The sequence below is a fragment of the Balaenoptera ricei genome, chromosome 5 (assembly GCF_028023285.1).
Source record: "Balaenoptera ricei isolate mBalRic1 chromosome 5, mBalRic1.hap2, whole genome shotgun sequence".
Lineage (NCBI taxonomy): Eukaryota > Metazoa > Chordata > Mammalia > Artiodactyla > Balaenopteridae > Balaenoptera > Balaenoptera ricei.
Genome location: NC_082643.1, coordinates 78,699,627 through 78,721,734, shown reverse-complemented (window position 1 = coordinate 78,721,734; position 22,108 = coordinate 78,699,627). Strand labels below are relative to the sequence as shown.

The following is a 22,108-nucleotide window of genomic DNA, read 5'->3' as shown; positions in this document are numbered from 1 at the left end:
GTACTAGAGAATAGTAGGAGATGAGGACAGAGATACAAGCAAGGATGAGCTCATGCAGGGGCTTATTGTAATATATTAAATGTATTACTGTCACTGCTAATAATATACTTTTATATGTCTAATTTCATAAAACACTCAAGCGTGGTGAGCTTTTTATTTGCCTAACTTCTGTCTATCACTATTAAGGAGCAACAAGCATTGAAAAGTATGATCTCCGTACAAATATGTGGACTCCTGTAGCCAATATGAATGGGAGGAGGCTGCAGTTCGGCGTTGCGGTGCTAGATGACAAACTGTATGTGGTTGGAGGAAGAGATGGACTGAAGACTTTGAATACTGTAGAATGCTACAACCCCAAAACAAAAACTTGGAGTGTGATGCCTCCTATGTCTACACATAGGCATGGCCTTGGTAAGCGTAACTGCAGATTCGTTCATAAGGTCATACCCTAGGCTTGCACGGCATTTTCACATTCTTTACCAGGCAGAAGAGCAGTGCGGCAGCTGCTGGGCCAACAGCAGTCACCAAGCGTTCCTGCACATGCTCCCTGTCACCTGAGAAGCAGAAACAGAGAAAACAAGCCTGTACATAAACGTATATTGTGCAACCAGCACACGTGAAAACGTGAATGTTTAAGAATTGTGGTGTACCACGATGGACTGACAAGCCACCTTTTGACATGTGGGTTCTATGTTGACAATTAGTGTTATCTAACCTAATGGAAATGCATACTTATTTAAAATCCTTTAGCATTATTGTTTTTCATCTATATCCCTTAGTTTTTAAGCAGAAATGAGTATGACACAGAAAAATTTTGAGGTGGCACAGAGAATGTAATGATAGAGGCTTTTTATTCTTTAATTGAATAATTCACTGAGCAGATATTGATTAGTGTGTACTATATGCCATGCTCTGTGTTCTGTAGGTATACAAAGATGAGGAAGATGAGGCTTGCAATGTATGTGTATCATCCAGATTTTGCTGCATAACAAGCCACTTCAAAACTTGGAGGCTTAAACCAAGAACCATTTATTTAGCTCATGGATCTGTGTATCAGCTGGGCAGTTCTTCTGGTCTGGACTGTCTTAGAAGATTTCTGCTGGGTTTTCTCATGAATCTAGGTTGGGCAGGCAGGCTGGTTGGCTGGTTGATCTAGAATGGCCTCACTCACGTGTGTACTGGTAGACAGACTGTCAGCCTGGGCAGCAGAGGCAACTGGGCCATATGACGCTAATCATTCAGGCTAGCCCAGGCTTCCGCACATGGTGGCAGTCACAGGGTTTCAAAAGCAGAAAGAGAAGGCAGGCTCCAATGCACAAACACTTTTCAAGCTTCTGCTTGCCTCATGTTTGCTAACATCCCATTGGCCAAAACAAGTCACATGGCCAAGCCCAGATTCAAAGGATAGAGAAATAGACTCCTCCTCTTGATGGGAGGACCTACAAGAATCACATGAAAATAAGCATGTATTCTGGGAAAGGAAGAATATGTGACCATATCATCAATTTATCACAATTTGGAAAATGTTTAAAATAGTTGCAATAAAGAATTTGATAGGTTATCATAAAAGATGAATTAAAAGATGAATGAGTAGCAGTGAAAGGATAGTAGAGTTTGGATAGCATAGGTTTCTACTATACTCAATTTATTAATACTGAGCACCACAGTAGAGATTGCCCAAATGGCCAATGAAAAATATCTAGGCATGAAGATTGGTATGGTAGTGGGTACAGCAAAAAAATCAAAGAGACAAGGGATTCTACTAGTTGCATTTAGGTTTCAATGAAAGATGATCTTAAATTTCAAGTTAGGTAAGTGAGTAAAACCAGACAATTGGGGCTAAGGTACTGAGAGAAGAGCTTAAAATTAACTATATGAAATTTAACAAAGAAAACCATAACACATTACTCATGAGTCCATAAAATCAACTATTACGTAGGCACAGAATGGGAAGATATATCTTAAAAGCAACATGAACAGGACTTACAAATTTGTGTTGACCATAAAATCCAGGGTCAAAAGTATGATTCAACTGCAAACTTTCCCCTACTATGGGGAAAAGAAAATCAATTCTAGCTTAAGGTAAATCTTACAGATATAGTATTACATAGAATGAGAATGCCCATGATCCAGCTATGTCTTGTGCAGATGAGATTGTGCATGGAATACTATCATTAGTTCTAGGTACCATACAAAAGACTTTATTGAACTGCAGCAAGTTCAGAGGAGAATGATCATATCACTCAAAGTGTCTTCTTTAAGCCTTTATTTCCATTTTTGTGTCATTCAGAACAGCTTTGTTGTAACTAATTTACCTTATAATAAATAATGTTTTAAATTTGAACTTATAAAAGAAATCTTTACTTAAGTAAATTTTAAATTACTTAATTACACTCACACACACATATATATAATTGAATATGTATTATATATAATTGGAGATAGATAGATTAGATAAATAAGTAGATCTCCTATAGCCAGTACTGGCAGGACACAAATGAGTGGAATGATATGTTGGTTTTGGTCATACATGAATGGTGATTATTTATGTCATCTGGCCATGATTTCACAAAAGTAAATGTCTTCGTATCACAATATTTGTGTTTTGGCCTTCAAGTGATACATATTTATATCTCACCTGACTATGGTCATGTCATACCTCTTCTCAAAACCCTCTGCTGGCTTTCCATCTCATTTAGAATAAAATCCAAAGTCCTTACAATAATCCCGACCACCATGTGATTTGACTCCACCTTTCCTCTCATCTCCTACGCTCTCCCCCTTACTCACCCTCCACAGCCAACTGGACTCCTTGCTGTATGTACCACAGACACACTAAGCATGCCTCAGGGCCTTTGTACATACTGTTCTCTTTATCTCACCTTCTTCTCCCCCAGATACCTTCATGTCTGGTTTCCTAACTTCATTCACATTTTTGTTCAAATGTCACTTTTTCTGAGAGGTCTCCCTTGATCCTCTCTACTCTTTTACTTTGCTCCTTTTTTTATCTTTAAAAAAATTTTTTTTAAGATATAATTATTTATTTTATTTTATTTTTTTTGGCTGTTGGGTCTTTGTTGCTGCACGAGGGCTTTCTCTAGTTGTGGCAAGCGGGGGCTACTCTTGGTTGTGGTGAGTGGGCTTCTCATTACGGTGGCTTCTCCTGTTGTGGAGCACGGGCTCTAGGTGCGCAGGCTTCAGTAGTTGCAGCACACGGGCTCAGTAGTTCTGGCACGCAGGCTCTAGAGCGCAGGCTCAGTAGTTGTGGCTCACGGGCTTAGTTGCTCCTCGGCATGTGGGATCTTCCCAGACCAGGGATCGAACCCGTGTCCCCTGAATTGGCAGGCGGATTCTTATCCACTGCGCCACCAGGTAAGTCCTGCTACTTTTTTTTCTTATTAGCACTTATCAATGCCTGAAATATACTTTGTATCTGTTTCTTAACTAAAATATTAGGTCGGGGCTTCCCTGGTGGTGCAGTGGTTAAGAATCCGCCTGCCAATGCAGGGCACACGGGTTCAAGCCCTGGCCCAGGAAGAACCCACATGCCACGGAGCAGCTAGGCCTATGTGCCACAACTGCTGAGCCTGTGCTCTGGAGCCCGCGAGCCAGAGCTGCTGAAGCCCGCATGCCTGGAGCCTGTGCTCCACAGCAAGAGAGGCCACCACAGTGAGAGGCCCGCGCACTGCAACGAGGAGCGGCCCCCGCTCTCCACAACTAGAGAAAGCCTGCGTGCAGCAACGAAGACCCAACGCAGCCATAAATAAATAAATAAATGATTAAAATAAAATAAAATAAAATAGGTCCATCAGGGCAGAGCCCTTATCTATTATGTTCTACTAAGTGCCTGACACTTAGTAGAAACTCAATAGCTATTTGTTGAATAAATGAACAAATGAAATTTGGCTTGGTTCCCTCACGATGAAACACACCAATAGATTGTGGTATCAAATCTACAGCAAAATCTCATGAATTTGAATTAAAGGGAGAGAAGAATAAAATTGCTGTTTTCTAATATATTGTAAATCCAGATTATTGAAAAATGTTTTAAATATGGCAGTGTGTGCATCTTGTATTTTTTTAAAATACCTTTCCCCTGTTGGACCTCAAAATACTGCCTCTAAAACTTGTAAGGACTACAGTACTATTGCTTCCCCTCACCCACCCACCTATCTACCAAGAAGAGCTATGAGGAAGCCAGATATCTTTATCATAAATTTTTGCCTAGTTAAATTTGCATGTTAAAGGTTCATTGTATTTACATTTCAGTTAAAAGATTTTTAAGTCATTGCTTCTTTCCTGTCTCCTCGTAGGTGTGGCTGTATTGGAAGGTCCTATGTATGCAGTAGGAGGGCATGACGGTTGGAGCTATCTGAATACAGTGGAAAGATGGGACCCTCAGGCTCGCCAGTGGAATTTTGTTGCCACTATGTCCACTCCCAGAAGCACAGTAGGTGTGGCAGTACTAAGTGGAAAGTAAGGAAATACTTAAGGTTCCACTTAAAACACAATAAATTAAATGTATTAAGCTATATCTTGTCCAACTTAAAGATATATAGATATCATGAGAGAAATACTCTGAGTGATGTAAACAAACTTTTTAAATAGTCTCTTTTTATAATAGCCCTAAATATAAATGGCTCAACATTGTTAGTCTTTTATTCTAATGTGCAGATATTATAAATTTCTAGTTATCATTTTGAGTGAATAAATTTTATATGAATATTCAATTTAGTCAAAATCTGGTGGTTCATATAGCTTTAAAAGTATATGGTCTTTTAAAAGTTGTATGGTCTCTCTCATGTTTCCCTAAATAATTCTTTCCATTTCTTCTACTGATTTTTCCTTACTTTCACTTCCTTATCTTGGTAAACTGCTGAAAACTAGAATGCATTTAGAAAGAGGTGCTTTCTTGCTTCTTATCTGCTCTAAATAGAGTAAACAGATTTGGATAGAGCCACCACTCAAATACTAAATACATAGTATCTTTTTCAGGCCTTTCTTCCATAAAATGAAGCCCTTATGGTTATTAAATAAAAGTTGTTTGTTGCATACCTTTACTCACTTAAAATGTTTTATCATCATTTCCAGGAAGAGGAAAGAACCAAGGTTAAAATATAGAGACTTAAAATTATTTGTTGGATTGTTACTGATTATCAAAAAAATGAGAAAATGTTAGTAATATTTTTATATTTTATGACCTTAGGTCTTGTTTCCTCAGGACCTGTTAGTTGCGTCCTTTTTTTGGTTAATTTTTAGCACGATTACAAGTAATAAGATACAGAAATAGAAACCCAATTTTTAAATATCTCTGATCTCAATACACCTCCCCTCATTTGTTTTAGCTAAAGAAATAACTTCAAATTTTATCACTACATTTCTTTCCTAGTTCTTTGGGAGAAGAGTCAGCCACCAAAGAGTATAGAAAGTGAAAAAAAAGAAATTACTATTTCTGGCTAGAAATATTTATTTCTAATAGAAGACATAAGAATAAATGCCTTCTCTAAAACCTGATTTCCAGACCTACAGTATCCTGGACTTCTAGGCATAGAAGTATCTTACTTTCCTACCTTTTCTTTCTCTCTAATGAGAAATAAATATTTCTGTATTTAACCTACCTGAAGCACAATTTATTGAGTATAATTCTGAGAGTACCTAATAATATCAGAAGCTAAGGACTTCTTATCTACTAAATAGTAAGACAGTTGATTTTGAAAGTATCGTATATCTACGTTGTGATTTTAACTGGTCTGCTGGGGTAGACTGGTCACTTTGTCCCTAACCTTAACTCTCTCCCTTTCATTCTTCATTTTAGAGACTCACCTAATGTTCTGCCTAAAACACAAATAGGACCATGTCACTTTCCTACTTAAAACCTTTCAGTAGCTTACCTGACCAAGCCTCCTTTATGATCTTGCCTCTGTCCACCTCTCTAGCCTCTTCTCTCTCCTCTACCCATGCATAATACACTCCAGCAAAACTAATCTATTTGTGAAAAATACATTTTGTTTCACACTCCTATTATCTTTTAACCGACACCATCTTTCTTAGAATATTGTTTCCCCCACTTTCCTTCCTGGCAAACTCAGCATCCTTGAAACTTGCTTAAAAATCACCTCCAGGAAACCTCCAGTCCCCACTCTTACCTCTTCATTCCCCCTGCACTGATTGTCCATTCCATCCTCAGCAATTTTACTGTATATAATTTGTATATAATTGTATTGCAGCATGTACCACTCTATTATTGTAGTTATTGACTGGTCCATCTCCTATAGCAGATCATGGTCTTGAATGACCTGATCTGACTTCTTGTTTCTTACACCTAGCACAGTATCCAGCACATAAGTCTGAAGTGTGCAACCTTAGTGAAGAATATCCTGGTAACAATTATATGCAGTAGTGCTTTAATCACCCCAAGAAGAGGATGTGTTAATCCATCAACCACCATTTTTCTAAGCTTGCAGTACAATAAAGTAGCAATGTTTTAAAATATTTTGTTAGTTTCCATTTTGGGGTACAAATCCAGAACCTGGAAAAAATAGAAATTATGTTTTTAATATTTTAAATATGCAGTTGATTGAAAAAATTAATTATGTATCTTCTCTCTACCAGTCCTTTGTGATTTAAAACAAATCATTTCTCTGTGCCTCAATTTTTTTAATTTATAAAATGAAAAGCCCAGTTAAATACTGTTTTTGTTATTTTAAATTATTTTACAATGCTTCCTGATGCAAAATATAGTTCGTTTCTTTAGGGAAGAACTGTTTTGATGTTTTATGAGTTACACTCTGTATCTTAAAATTTTGAAAGTGTTAAAATTTTTATTTCTGCCATGTTTGACAGAAAGAAGCTTTGTCTAAACTTCCAGTTGCTCAGGCTACTTTTAAGCCATTGGCTGGCAAATACTTTTGGCAACAGAATCTTTCTTTCAAGTGAAATCTTACAGAAACCTCAATACTTAAGGCAAATGGAGGTTCAAGTTTATAATAAGCTTATTTTAAATTTATTATAAGTTTGAGTTTATAATATTTACTTACTGTAAAAATCAATGTAGAAGAATAAGTCTGTTTTAAAGAACACAGATTATTTCTGTTTTGTTTTGGTTGTCCAGTATGAAGAAAATCCTGATTCACAGATAAGAAGCTGAAATTGGTAATAGTTATTTTAACTACTAGAGCAATTTAATTGGAATCACAGGAAATTCTTCAGTTAAATTGCTCAAGTAGTTTGAAAGTAGTAGACATTTTTTTTCTCAGCTGAATCTCAAACAGTATCTACCAACCACTTGTATTCTTGATCATAATTTTAGAAGTCAGGTGAGACCTAAATCTTATTTTTAAATATGTAGTACAATACTATTGCAATTTGACATAATATTTCTCTTTTTATTGTAATAGATATTGTCATGGGGAAGAAAGTGAGTTCTGAATCTTGCATGACGTTTAATTGAGCCAGGTGATATTTTTGAAAATTAAAACTACTTTTTAATCTTTAATTTTAAATAAACCTTTTTGGGGGCCCCCTAACATTCTCCACAGAGTCCTGGTCTTAGAATACAGATTGAAAACCATTGTGTGAGATATGATTCTTCAGAAAGTGTTACAATACATTTTAGCCCTTAATATTATCTCAGTATGAATGTTGTTTATACATTTAACATCTCCTAAAATACCGTTTTCTAAAAGAATGCAAATAGAGACAGAATTTATTTTTCCCCTTTAACACTTATACCATGTTTACCATGTGCCAGGCAATATTCAAAGTACTTTAAATTTGATCACCAATAATCCTGTGAGGCAGGGCTTCTAGATTTTATGGATGATGAAGTTCAGGCAGACAGATATTAAATAACTTGTCCACAGTCACAGCTAGTAAGTGATAAGTGGTAGAACCAGGATTCAAACCCAGAGAGTCTGGCTCCAGAGTTCATGCTCTAAATCACTGTACTACACCACTTTTCACAAGGAAGACCCATGAATTCACTGTGAAGAGGGTAGGGTGTTGGAAGCCTATGATACTATATGTGCGTGTGTACATATATTTTTAGTTATTGACATTACCTAGTTGTTGATTCCTTCTAATATTCTATGATCCATATTTAGGTAATTATTCTTCCAAGTATTAGTTAAAGATGAGGACAGCTTAATATTAAGAACAGTAGCACAAAAAAATAGTTTTTAACAGATAAAATTTTTAACAGATTAAAGTTTCAAATAAATTTCAAATTCCATACTATTAATATATTTTAAGTTTAGAACAAGACACTGCTACAAACATGTTTTGCTGTTTAAGATATGGTCGTCTTATTATTTAAGAACCAGTTTGAGTGGCATAGGTACTTTAAATTATGAATTAAAATTATGAAACCTGTCTTTAAAATATGTATATTTACCCAAATATAAATACTTAGAGTTTTAATGGGCAGAAATTTGATATAGTTCAAATATTATTTCTCAAGAATTAAAAATAGCTAAATATTAACTAAGGCATCCATAAATTCAAAATGTGTGAGCTTTTGAACAAGCAGTGAACTGAAGTTATTATTATTTTTTTAAATGATAGAAAAAATATCTACAAAGAGCTTCCTAAGTGAATAGTAAGAAGATTTTGTGCTTAATAAAGAATATTCAAATGTTTAAATATTTAAAATATTTTATATATATTTTAAGTTCAGAGTAAAAAGACTTTTAAATTAATGCAGTATATTGATTGATAATAAATTGGTTTACTAGGCAATGTTTAGGACGTTAACATACCAATAAATATAAATATGGTATGTTAACGTCCTAAATGTTGCCTAGTAAATCAATATACTTGAATCTATAGTTTTTTTTTTTTGTTTTTTTTTTTTAAATGAGGTCTGCCTGTAGGTACATATGGTTTGTCTGTCTTCTTTTTATTTTATTTTTTTTAAAGGAACTTCATTTATTTATTTATTTATTTATTTTTTGGCTGTGTTGGGTCTTCGTTTCTGTGCGAGGGCTTTCTCTAGTTGCGATAAGCGGGGTCCACTCTTCATCACGGTACGCGGGCCTCTCACTATCGTGGCCTCTCTTGTTGCGGAGCACAGGCTCCAGACGCGCAGGCTCAGTAGTTGTGGCGCACAGGCTTAGTTGCTCCGCGGCATGTGGGATCTTCCCAGACCAGGGCTCGAACCAGTGTCCCCTGCATTGGCAGGCAGATTCTCAACCACTGCGCCACCAGGGAAGCCCTGAATCTATAGTTTTATTCTCATATTTCACTGTTACAAGTACATACCAGATGACTCTTGACTGTCCAACTGCTCATTAATATAACTATTGTCCTGGTTCTGCTTCTTCCTGGGTGACCATGTACAAGTCTCTTAATCTCCATGAATCCCAGTTTCTTCACCTGTGCAACAGGGATACAAATGGTTTGTCACAGCATCATTATAATGATTAAATTAATACATGTAAAGTGCCTCACCTGTGGTAGGTGCTCAGAGAAGGTTAGTTTCTTTCATTTATCACCAAGTCCTATCTTAGCTATTTAAGAAATGTCATGATATATTTATACACAATATTTTATCTATTTTAAGACATACTTTAACATCTCTAAAACTGTGATGCATTTTACACTCAATGGTAACTTGTCAAACAGATGGCAGCTGTGAAAATGTTGTCATTGTTTTCATGTGAGTTTATGTTTTCTTTTTTATATATGTACAGAATAATATATGATATATACATGTGCCATTTAATTGGTAGCACATCTTTCTTTTTTTAATAAATTTATTTATTTATTTATTTTTGGCTGAATTGGGTCTCCGTTGCTGTGCGCGGGCTTTCTCTAGTTGCGGCTAGTGGGGGCTACTCTTTGTTGCTACTCTTTGTTGCGGTGCTCGGACTTCTCATTGCAGTGGCTTCTCTTGTTGTGGAGCACGGGCTCTAGGCGCGTGGGCTTCAGTAGTTGTGGCACACGGGCTCAGTAGCTCTGGCTCGCGGGCTCTAGAGCACAGGCTCAGTAGTTGTGGCACACGGGCTTAGTTGCTCCGCGGCATGTGGGATCTTCCTGGAAGGGATCGAACCCATGTCCCCTGCATTGGCAGGCAGATTCTTAACCACTGCACCACCAGGGAAGTCCCATCTTCTTTCTCAATGGCACATAAATTGACAGTATTTCTTATCGTTGATGGCACCTTGAATTCAATGAAATACCATAAGAATAACCTCTGTCTTATGCATAATAATAGCACCATCTCTTATTTATCATCCCATTTGTTGTTTTTACAGACTTTATGCAGTTGGTGGTCGTGATGGCAGTTCTTGTCTCAAGTCAGTAGAATGCTTTGACCCTCATACTAATAAATGGACACTCTGTGCACAAATGTCAAAAAGGAGAGGGGGAGTAGGAGTCACTACCTGGAATGGATTGCTGTACGCCATCGGAGGCCACGACGCACCTGCATCCAACTTGACTTCCAGACTCTCAGACTGTGTGGAGAGGTAATTTCCTGTGAAGGAAAACTAGGAATAAAAAATCAAACCTAAGCCTCTGACACTTCCACACGAATTGATAACTCTTTATTGAGCATCCACCATGTGCAAGGCAGTTCCTTAGGAGCTCTGTAAACACTGGGTGGTCTGCTCAGGCCATCTCTCAGTCTGTCACCAAGAGCCTACTCAGTCTTCTCTCAATCTGACCTTAGAATTGATTATACAGTTTATTAATTGAATCATATGACAAACATTTATTGTGTACCTATTTTGTACTGGACATTGTACCTAATAAGAAAAGGGGTTTGACAAATTTCACAGAGAGTTAATTACGGGCTGGAGGCCAGATAAGAAGCAAAAAGGAGAGGGACATTCCTGACATATTTTGATATAGAATGAAGTAGTATGAAATACTAAAAGAAAATAAAGGGCTAGTAAGGCTTGAAAGCTTGAACAAGTCATCCTTGTTCGAAACTCAAATATGGGCCTAGGTAAAGAGCCCGACGTCAGTGGAAGCTCTGGACAGTGGCTTAGGCTCCCATCTGCTATGGTCAGTGGAATGGGGAGAATTGAAGGGCTTTAGGAGGTAGAGTCAATAGGAGTGTGTATGAACACTCCAAACCAGGAAGGAATATGTTTCATTCAGAAAACTGGAAGGCAGCCACTGTCATTGGAGAACAAAGAATGATGGAGAGAGTGGCAGGAAAGGAGTGGGGGGACATTGGGGCAGATCATACAGAGTCTTGAGGCCTTATTAAAAACTTTGGATTTTAAAGGGCAATGGGAAGTTAGTGAATGTGTGTGTATATTATTCAATAAATTATAAATGACTAGAAGAAGAATAAAAAGTGAAATGAAGGTTTGTTGATGACAACAAGTGCTTTCTATGAAATAATAAGCAGAGTTGGTTGGTGTTTTTTGAGAGAGCATGATAGTTACACCTGCATTTCACCTGTATTGGGGAGAAAATAATTCAGACTATGCTTGTTACATGTTATAATCCAGGAAAGGGATATAGGAGTCTTTATATACTTTGCCCCATAAATTATAGGCCCACTACAGGACTGCACCCAGTGAAAAATTGTTCATTGATACAAGAAGTATTGGAAGCAGTATAAGTGATCTTAGCATGATGTATCTGCTCTTAGATAGACAATTTGGGGCAGTTCTAATTAACATACTTCATGAAAGGAACAAGAAGCTCCAAAAATGGACAGTTAGCAATGATTGAGGCTGTAAGTCATCTTACATAGAGCTTCATGAATTGATTTCCTCAAATTTTCAGTAGGCAACCTGAAACCTTAAAGCAGTTTTCAACATTTACATTAGCTCTTTTGACTTGTTTAAGTGTTATGCATCTGCAAAATAACTCTATTATGTTGTAAGTTAAAAGTTTTCAGGAAAATATTGATATTTTTCTCTAAAATATGTTCAAATGTATTTTATATAGCAGATAAGATACAAGATTAAAGGACGAAACTATTTTTATGTAAAATATCGTGAGAACAGTATCAGCTCCAGTTCTAAAATTTTCTTTCAGATATGATCCCAAAACGGATATGTGGACTGCAGTGGCATCTATGAGCATCAGCAGAGATGCCGTGGGAGTCTGTTTACTTGGTGATAAGTTATATGCTGTCGGAGGGTATGATGGACAGACTTACCTTAATACAGTGGAGGCTTACGATCCCCAGACAAATGAGTGGACCCAGGTATGGCATTTCATTTTTCATTTTTACACTTACTCTGTTTTTATTACAAACAATTGTTTTGGTAAAACAGATCCTCTCAATTATGTCCAATATCAAAATATATAGCATAAACATGATAAAGTCATCTTTTAACTAAATATAAGAAAACAGAGGGAATATTTAATTTTATAGTATAGTTAAAATCCAAAATTACCTTTAAAGTATAAGTTAGTACTCAGAGAAATTCTTATTAGTTGGTTATTATTATTATTATTACCTGCCACCATTTACTTGCTGAGAATTGGTGAGATGTCCTAGCATTGATAGAGCTGATAGGACCACAAGAGGGCTGTAATAAAGGGAGGGAGATTGTGGAAAATTAAAAACAAAGATAGTAGTCAGGAACAAATGAACCACTTACCCATACATGAGCAATAATTTTTAAATACTCAAGCCACAGATATTTGGGAGCAGATCAAATGTCTGGTTATAACCTAGTAAAGATGGCAATCCTAAATTACATTAACAAGTAAGAAACCTGACCTGACAAACTTAACAGAAAAAATTCCCTCTTTGTCTACTTCTGAGAGGGCCTAGCGCTTCTAAGAATGATCTTTTGAGATCTTTGTTTCCATCATCACCCAGAACAGAACCAGGAATTTTCTGCCTCTGGCATCCAATTCAGTATATGGTACATAAAAGGCACTCAAATGTTTAATTGAGCCAAGGTTTTCCTGCGTACAAGGAGCAGTGGTAAGTACTGTCAAGAAAACAATACTTATGAGAATCCCTGCTGTCACAGAGCTTAACTACTTAGGTAGGTGAGATCTGCTCATGTAAAGGGAGGAGCCACAGTGTGGAGCAGTTGGTAGGAAGTGTCCCATGGTATAGGCAGTGAGTGGCCTAGGAAATCAGGGAGAAGAGAGAAAATGGCTGTTGAGAGGGCTTCAGTAAGGAAGAAGTGGGATTTAATCTAAGCCTTAATGAATTGATCCAATTCAAAAAGATAGAAGGAAGGGGCTTCCCTGGTGGTCCAATGGTTAAGACTCCTTGTTTCCACTGCAGGGGGCGAGGGTTCGCTGCCTAGTCAGGGAACTAAGATCCCACATGCCACGCAGCGTGGCCAAAAAATAAAAGGTAGGAGGAAAAAGGAAATTGTGTGAGAAAACATGAAAGAAATGTCACTAAAGCAGAAATATGCAGGCTCTGTTGAGGAAGTGTGGCGGGTTATAAGGCTCCATGCTTGAGAAGAGTAGGAGTTCTTATTGGAGAGGAAGGTTGGGGTCAGGATGGAGGTCTGCAATGGTCAACCTAAAAAGTTTGGTAATGAGAATCCAGTGGAGACTTTTAACCAAGAAAGCAATGCAGTAATAGAAAGTCCACATGTCAGCAGCTGGGGACAGGGTAAGTTGGGTTAGGAGCAGGGGAAGTGAAACCTGGGTGAAAGGAAAACATTTATAAAGTTACTTCAGTTATAAGGCTTGAGGTGTTAAATATACAGATGGATTCAAGAGATATTACCGAGTCCTGTTTATTTTTAATTCATACACTTACTAGGTTGTATAGAGAGGTGCAGCTTCTGAAGGAAACAGCAAAAGAATGATCAGAGAGTGTCTTAGTAGATAATGAAATAGAGCATTAAAAGAAAGGTGGGGAGCGGGGGGCTTCCCTGGCAGTCCAGTGGTTAAGATTCTGCGCTCCCAACGCAGGGAGCACAGGTTCAATCCCTGGTGGAGGAACTAAGATCCCACATGCTGCATAGCGCAGCCAAAGAAAATAAATAAAATGTTTAAAAAAAAAAGGAGAGGGGAATTTCAACAGCATAAGGAAGAATGAAGAAGATTTGTCATTCATGAAGTTGTCAGGACCTTTGAGAATATGATAGAAGCAGAAGCCACCACACAGTGTAAAAAGTAAAGAGAAGAGTAAAAAGTAAATGTGGGAGCTAGAGGGGCATACAATTTTAAAATAATGATGATGATAGAAAGTTAATACTTACTGAGCCATTTTATGTACCCGACTCTGGTCTAAGTACTTTACATTAAAGAATCTTCCCAACAACCCTATAAGGAAAGTACTATTATTTCCTCACTATGTTGGATGAAGAAGTCTGAGACAGAGAGGTTAAATAGCTGACCCAACGTCACACAGCAGATAAATGGTGGAGTTAGAATTTGAGCCTAGGATCTTTTTCACAATAGAGATGAAGACAAGAGAGTTGAACTGGATTCCAGATACTAGAAGGAGAAAGCAAAATTGAAGGGCACTTTTCTGAAAGAAGGACAGAAACAGAATTGAGAGCAAAGGCAGGTCCTCCTTAGACTGGAGGAAAGATCTTATCCTGCAAAGCTGGAAGGAAAAATGAGAATATCAGTGTAGAAAGATACAAAGTGTTTTTAAGTGAAGAGAAGGATAGAAAAAGAGACTTAGATTGTATGACCTTGATCTTGTTTCTTAAGTAAGTGAGATCACTTGGTGAAGGTGAGAAGGCATAATTTGAGAGCTTGAGTTAGAGCTACGGGATTTCATAGAAATTATGAGATTACCTACCATCAGCCTCCTACCATGGCAGAAGTAATTGTGAATGATAACCAAGGAATCCAAGAAGAGATAGAAGAATCTCTTTTCCTGAGATGTATTTTATTAAGCCCTTGGGCCAGTTATAAGGAAACCTATTAGCCAGTATTTCAGACTTGCTGTTACAGATAATTAATACCTTATGCTGAATCACCCTGTATCAAAATTAATAATCTGTGACCACATAGCTCTTTGGTTTACATGCCATCTCCTTTACTTTTTAAAAAATTCTTTTTATTGAAGTACAGTCAATGTACGATATTATGTTACAGGTATACAATATAGTGATTCACGATTTTAAAGGTTATGCTCCATTTATAGATATTATAAAATATTGACTGTATTCCCTGTGTTGTACAATATATCTTTGTAGCTTATTTTACACATAATAGTTTGTACCTCTTAATCCCCTAGCCCTATTTTTCCCCTCCCCCTTCCCTCTCCCCACTGGTAACCAATAATTTGTTCTCTATATCTGTGAGTCTGTTTCTTTTTTGTTATATTTGCTAGTTTGTTGTATTTTTTAGATTCTACATATAAGTGATTTTAAAGCTCCTAAATGTGAATTTACAACTATAGTATCTGAAAAATAAATGTTTTCCATTCAATGTTTCTACAAATGGACAAGAGGACATTTATTTGTACAGGGAATGAAATGTGATTACAAAGTCTTAAGCCACCACCCACCCCACTACCAGCCTTGACCCAAAGCAGGAGGTGACTGCATTGTATTTAATAAATTCTCTAAGCTAAACTTTCTAGCTGGTTGCCGTGACAGCATCAGCTATTCACAATGTAGAGACTTAGTGTCTTGAGTGTTTTGAGAAAAGCTGCTAATTACAGACATTTTGATTTAAATGACGTAGAGGTTACTTCTAGAATACTGTAAGTAGATATGGTTTTTAAATAGGTTATTTGTTCAAAAAGATATAACAGTGATCAAAACAACTGATTCAGATGGAGAACAACCAAGAATTCTCTTACAATTGAAGTCAGATGTATTCTTAAAATCCACTCATTTGTCTGGGGAGGAGGAGTCAAAATGACTGGAAAGTCACTTTGATATCATGTATTTGACAAAAATACTTTATGACATACACCCACATACATAAGTACAAAACAAACTTTCTTAGTACTTTATATTAGTCACCCCTTCCCAAATGCTAATGTCTTAATTCTGTTAGCTCAAATGCATAGATTCTTACTGGGCTCCAAGTAATCCTTCTTTTAAAACTATCCTTGTCCACACTTACCTCCGCTATGAATTGCCCAGTGTCAAGAGTACTTTAAAAAAAAAAAGACAAGAAGTGAAAGATTTAAGAATTGTTCCTAATGCATAAGTCAAGATTATACTTTTCCCATAGTACCTCATACTTCTATCTCACTGTCATGGAGTTTATTCACCAGGTTTGTTTCCACTCCTAAGGAGTTCAATCGGTGGTATTTATTATTTATTCACTCTGGTAAAAAGCAGTAGAATGGGTTTAGACTCTTCAGCCACGCTGAGAAGGTCATCAGTGAATGTGAAGTTAGTGGTTCCTCTGGAGTCGGCAGACCCAGGACATGTGGTATATTCTGTGTACTCTCTCTGAGATAGCACTTCCGCTGCATGGCCTCTCAGGATAATACTTGGTATTTTCTCCATATTAGTCACAAAGTTACTCTAAGTGTTCAGCATTTCCTCACATCCATATTGTGCATCATGTTGGCCAAAATAGTGTTTCATGTAGAACAATTCCTGTGCTATCTTTAAAAATCACCTTTAAAGAGAAGTAAATACTACATAATTATGTTATATACCCAAAACAATTTAGTCTATGAAGCTTTGGCATCAGGAGGAAGAGCCTTGTTTAAGACCTGGGCCAGCTTAGGGTTCGGGCAGCAGCTCTTTGCCAACAAGTATGAACTATTTCAATATTTCACCAACTGGTGTGGTATTATCAATGTTTTTACCCACAAACCCAACATGTGTCTTTTTTTTTTTTTTTTTTTTTAGGTTGCTCCACTGTGCCTAGGAAGAGCTGGGGCTTGCGTTGTGACTGTAAAGTTATAACAGTGCTTTGTTTTCTAAATGAAGATGTTCTCTTCCTTTATGAATTTAGTATAATTGTTCTACTATCGATGGATATGTTTTTAGTAAATTTGCAAGGCCACATTCCGGGGCACGAAGTGCCTGGTCTCTAAGGGAAGATGTTAAAACAAGGAAGAACCAGGATTAAATACTTTTATTTCTTAGCAAATCAAAACTGCAGCTGGTGGATTGTGAACGTATGTTCCTGATATAAAATATGAGGACAAATGCACTGCTCCTGACACAACCCAGTGTTAACCAGGAATTTCATTTCTTTTAATAATCAAGCCCATTTTGCTCATATTATCCACATTTCTTTTATTACAGTGCAAATACCCCAGATAAAACTTCTAATGTTTTGATTTGTAACTTTATCATACATGAATTATGGTAATTTTTATTCTTTTACTTAACCACAACCACTGTTTTAATGATATTACTAAAGACTATGCATTTAGTTGTTTTCAGAAATAGCTGCATTATATATGCTTCGCTTGTGGATATATTTCTAAAATCGGCTTAGTCCAATGAATAAAGAAAAATATTAAAGAGTTAGAACAACAAAGACCAAATAAAAACTTGATATGACCTTTGGGATCTATTTAAATATTCATTCCATCTAGATTAACCAAGAACTCCACGTTATGATATTCTTAAATTAGAATTGAAACATGGTGTTTTGCATTAAATTTAAGATATGCAAATTTTGTGGAGAAAATGTTATATACCCTCTAATGTTCTTTCACCTAATTAGCATTTCATCGTGTGAATTTGCTTTCTTTTATATTGTTAAAAATGTTTTGATTTTGTCTCTTTATATTGACAGAACTGTTTGGATATTCTTACGTTCTCAGATCTCTGTTTGCCTCCCCTGCCTTGTTTGCTAATTTTTGCCGGAGTTAGTTAATCCTTTGTGCTTCTTTGTAATCAAACAGTTTGGGGGGAATGGGCTTATTGAATGTTTGAAAAATAAGTTTAAAGTGTTTATTACCCAAAGTTTTGTACATTTGTACACTCTTAATTACACATGTGAATGTTAATATTCTCAGTGAATTATTTATTGTTTGCAAAAATGCACTGGGCAGTAACATTTTATGATAAATCCTTTAAGGTATAAGTCATTAACTTATATCTTAATGTAAAATGAGTATAAACTAAATTCCCACCTTTTAAAAGTCCATATTTTGGTTAATGTGTTTTTACATTTTATATCAGGGTAGACTTTATTTTAGTTGCTTCCTTTAAAAATTAAAAGAAACTTTTTTTTTTTTAGCTGATTTTGAATGCTCGTGAAATGTTTCTACACAGGAAACCAAGAAACTTAGTACGTCTATTCACAAAACAAATTCCATGGGCATTTTACTGGCGTGGCCACTAAGAAAATAGCAGTGATAGTGACAAATACATTAATATTTCATATATTCATTATAGTGTGGCTATGAATTCAGTTACTTTCCTGACAAGGAGGGATCAGTGGTAGAGTATATTTATGTATTTAGGGTAAGGGAGAGAGGAAGAGGAAAAGCTATAAGAAACAAAGCAAAAATTTCAAAAGCAGAAATGTGTCAGTACATCATCCCTTCTTGTGGAGGCTTAGACCTGTGATTTTGGACTTGTGATCATTTCTCATCTCCACTCATTATCCACTCTCTTGTCCCCTGTGCCCGCAATGGAGTCAGACTCATCTTAAAGTAAAGGAACTAATTCATTTCTCTGAGGATCTTCCTTTCCTTTATGGGATTCATAGAACAGTCCCTTTGATTTTTTATCCCACTGAAGGGGGCCTCTCTAATGCAGTTTTGTCATCAATAGGCTCTGCTCTTCTGGGTACTAGTGAAGAAAACTATTTCTTTTCTAGTGACAGAGCATTCACCAAAGCATTCATTCTTCTAGTCTGGGATCTTATAAATCTAGAGGAAAATATGGCCCTTCCTTGTGTGCATCATCTAACATTGCTGCCTTGACTTTTACTGTTAGCTTCTGCACTGAGATGTCTAGCTGCTCTTAATTTTAACCCCAATTAATGACCACCTTATGAAAAATAATAATATTTCTTATAATTATTGAATGCTTATTATGAACTAGGAACCAAGTTTTTGCATGTATTAATGCACTTAATCTTCACAGAAACCTTATGAGGTATGTTCTGTTATTATTCTCCTTTTTACAGATGAGGAACCCAGGTCAGGAAGAGTTTAACCCCAAGATTCTATATAGCAAATAAGTGGCAGAGCAGGGATTCAAACACAGGCAGTGGCTCAGGGTCCATTCTGTCATCACTCCTGTTTCTAGGTAGAAAAAGAAGTTTCCTTTTATGTGAGAAATCATTTACTTTAACAAAAAGAAAAGTGAAGAAGGCTTATGCTTTTTAGAAGTGAAATTTATCAGTCACACTCTTATCAGAAGATTTTTGTTTCTTACTATTGGGAAATTTTGTTTAAATCTCTTATGGAATTTTATATACATTTTGCTTTAGAAGAGTAAATGTAAGAAAACATACATTTCAGGTTTTATAAATATTAGATAAATTGCATGGTATTTTGGATGGCTGAACCATAAACAAATTTATTCATCAAAAATAAGCTTTATTGCCAACAAAATAGGTAACCTAGATGAAATGTACAAATTTCTAGGAACACACAAATCACCAAAACTGACTCAAGAAGAAGTAAAAAATCTAAACACATCTATAACAAGTAAAGAGATTGAATCAATAATCAAAAACCCCTCAACAAAGAAAGTACAGAACCAGAATTTAGTAGAAATCACTGGTGAAGTCTACCAAACATTAAAAGAAGAATTAACACGAATTCTTCTTAAACTCTTACAAAAAAATAGATTAGGAGTTAACACTTCCTAATTCCTTCTATAAGACCAGCATTACCTTGATACCTAAGCCAGACAAAGATTATATACCATGACAAACTAAGATTTATTGCAAGAATATGGGGGTGGTTCAACATATAAAAATCAATCAATGCGGTATACCACATAATAAAATGCAGAGAACTCAGCTAGAAGAAACTAGAACAGTGACATGAAAATAAAGCTCTTTGTTATTTAAAAAGAAAAATAGAATGAAGGGAACATAAACAACATTAGAATCTCAATTGATAAGAAAAAGCATTTGACAAAAATCAATACCCTTTCATGGCATTCAGCAAACTAGGAAGAGAATGGAACTTCCTCAGCCTGTTAAAAGGCATTCATGAAAAACCCACAGCTAACAGCATACTAAATGGTGAAAGATTGAAAGGTTTCCCTCTAAGATCAGGAAAATGTTCACTCCCACCACTGCTAGTCAACATTGTACCAGAGTTCTAGCCAGAGCAATTAGGCAAGAAAATAAATAAATAAACAAAAGGAATCCCAAATAGAAAGGAAAAAGTAAGGCTCTCCATTTGCAGCTGACATGATCCTGTATGTTAAAAATCCTAAAGAATACACACACAAACTATTAGAGCTAATAAACAAATTCATTAATGTTGCAGGATACAAGATCAACACACAATTGTTAGTTGATTCCTATACACAGGCCCAAAAAAAGAAAAAAAAAAGCTAAGATGGAAATTAAGAAAACCATTCCATTTACAATACTTGAAAATAAATCTAACCAAGGAGGTACAAGGCTTATACATTGAAAAGTACTAAACATTGCTGAAAGAAATTAAATAAGACCTAAATAAATGGAAGACATCTCATGTTCATGGTTTGGAAGACTTAATGTTAAGATGGAAATACTCCACAAATTAGTCTGTAGATTCAATGTAATCTCTGTCAAAAGCCCAATGGCCTTTTTTTGCAGAAATGGAAAAGCTGATCCTAAAATTTGTGTAAAATTGCAAAGGACCCAAAAGAGCCAAAACAATCTTGAAAAAGAAGAACAAAGTTGAAGGACTCACATTTCCTTATTTCAAAATTTATTACAAAGCTACAGTAATCAAAACAATGTGGTACTGGTGTAGGGATAAACGTATAGACCAAAAGCATAAAATAGAAAGTCCAGAAATAAACTGTGGTCAACATATTGTGGTCAATTGATTTTCAACAAGGGTGCCAAGGCCATTCAATGGAGAAAATAGTCTCTTCAACAAGTGGTGCTGGATATTCATGTTCAAAAGAGTGAATTTGGATCCTTACTTTACAACATATATAAGTATTAAAGACCTAAATATAAGAGCTAAAACCATAAAACTCTGAGAAGAAAACATAGGCATAAATCCTCATGACCTTTGATTTGACAATGATTTCTTAAATATGACATCAAAAGCACAAGCAACAAAAGAAAAAATAGATAAATTGGACTTCATCAAAATTAAAAGCCTCTGTATCAAAGGATACTATCAAGAAAGTGAAAAAACAACCCACAGAATGGGAGAAAATATTTGAAAATCATATCTGATAAAAGTCTAGTATCCAGAATATATAAGGAACTCTTACACTCAACAAAAAGGCAATCTAATTTTAAAATGGGCAAATGACTTGAATAAGCATTTCTCCAATGAAGATATATACAAATGGCCATCAAGCACATGAATAGATTCTCAACATCATTAGTTATTAGGGAAATGCAAATCCAAACAATAAGATACCACTTCACATCCACTAGGATGACTATAATTTTAAAAACAGAAAATAAGTGTTGGAGAGGATGTGGAGAAATTACATAGCAAAGAAAATGGTAAACCAAGGTGGAGCTTCCAACATCAAGGAAGTGATTGAAAGAAGATGAAAGACTGAGGAATGAGGCCTTGAACTCAGTATGTCAGGTCTCCCCACCGAGTCTCTGGGCCTGAAGACAAGCAGAGCCTCTCTTAGGTGTTGAAGCATTTAAATGAAATTGGGCTAAAAGCTCATGTTTTATTAAATTGCCTCAGACTTGGTCATTTGTTTACCGAAATATAGGGAGGTTGAGTCAACTTGATTACGTGGCAGATACTGTGTGCTGAGTACGTTATGTATATGTTCATACATTTAATCTTTACAATAGCCCTATGAAGTAGATATGATTATTCCCACTTAATGATGTAGAAACTAACAGAGCCAAATAACAGAGCCAAATTAAAAAACCAACCAGATGTGTATGACCTTAGAGCCTTTAACAAAAATCTATGCAAGATTGCCACATGCAGGTGAGTTCTGGCTGTCCTGATTACATAGGATGATGATACCTATTTGATGCCAAGGTTAGATATTGCGATAGTGCCCTCATCACATCTGTGCTACATTTTAAGCTTTTACTTTTAATGAGTAGAAACAGGCTGGGTAGTTCTGCCTATTATGTGCATGGTTGCATACACACACACACACAC

At 36.1% G+C, this 22,108-nt stretch overlaps 1 protein-coding gene across 3 annotated transcripts in view; it reads left to right on the top strand.

The window, feature by feature from the left end:
* The window catches only part of KLHL5 (kelch like family member 5), an 88,717-nt gene extending 70,881 nt beyond the window's left edge, over window positions 1–17,836 (top strand). For all 3 annotated transcript variants that reach the window (XM_059924143.1, XM_059924142.1, XM_059924140.1), the window contains exons 7-11: window positions 187–411; window positions 4,314–4,476; window positions 10,254–10,466; window positions 11,998–12,169; window positions 16,722–17,836. In XM_059924143.1, coding sequence (XP_059780126.1) covers window positions 187–411; window positions 4,314–4,476; window positions 10,254–10,466; window positions 11,998–12,169; window positions 16,722–16,778 — 830 coding nt within the window. In that variant the 3' untranslated portion in view covers window positions 16,779–17,836. The remainder of the gene's footprint in view (window positions 1–186; window positions 412–4,313; window positions 4,477–10,253; window positions 10,467–11,997; window positions 12,170–16,721) is intronic.
* The last annotated feature ends 4,272 nt before the right edge of the window (window positions 17,837–22,108 follow it).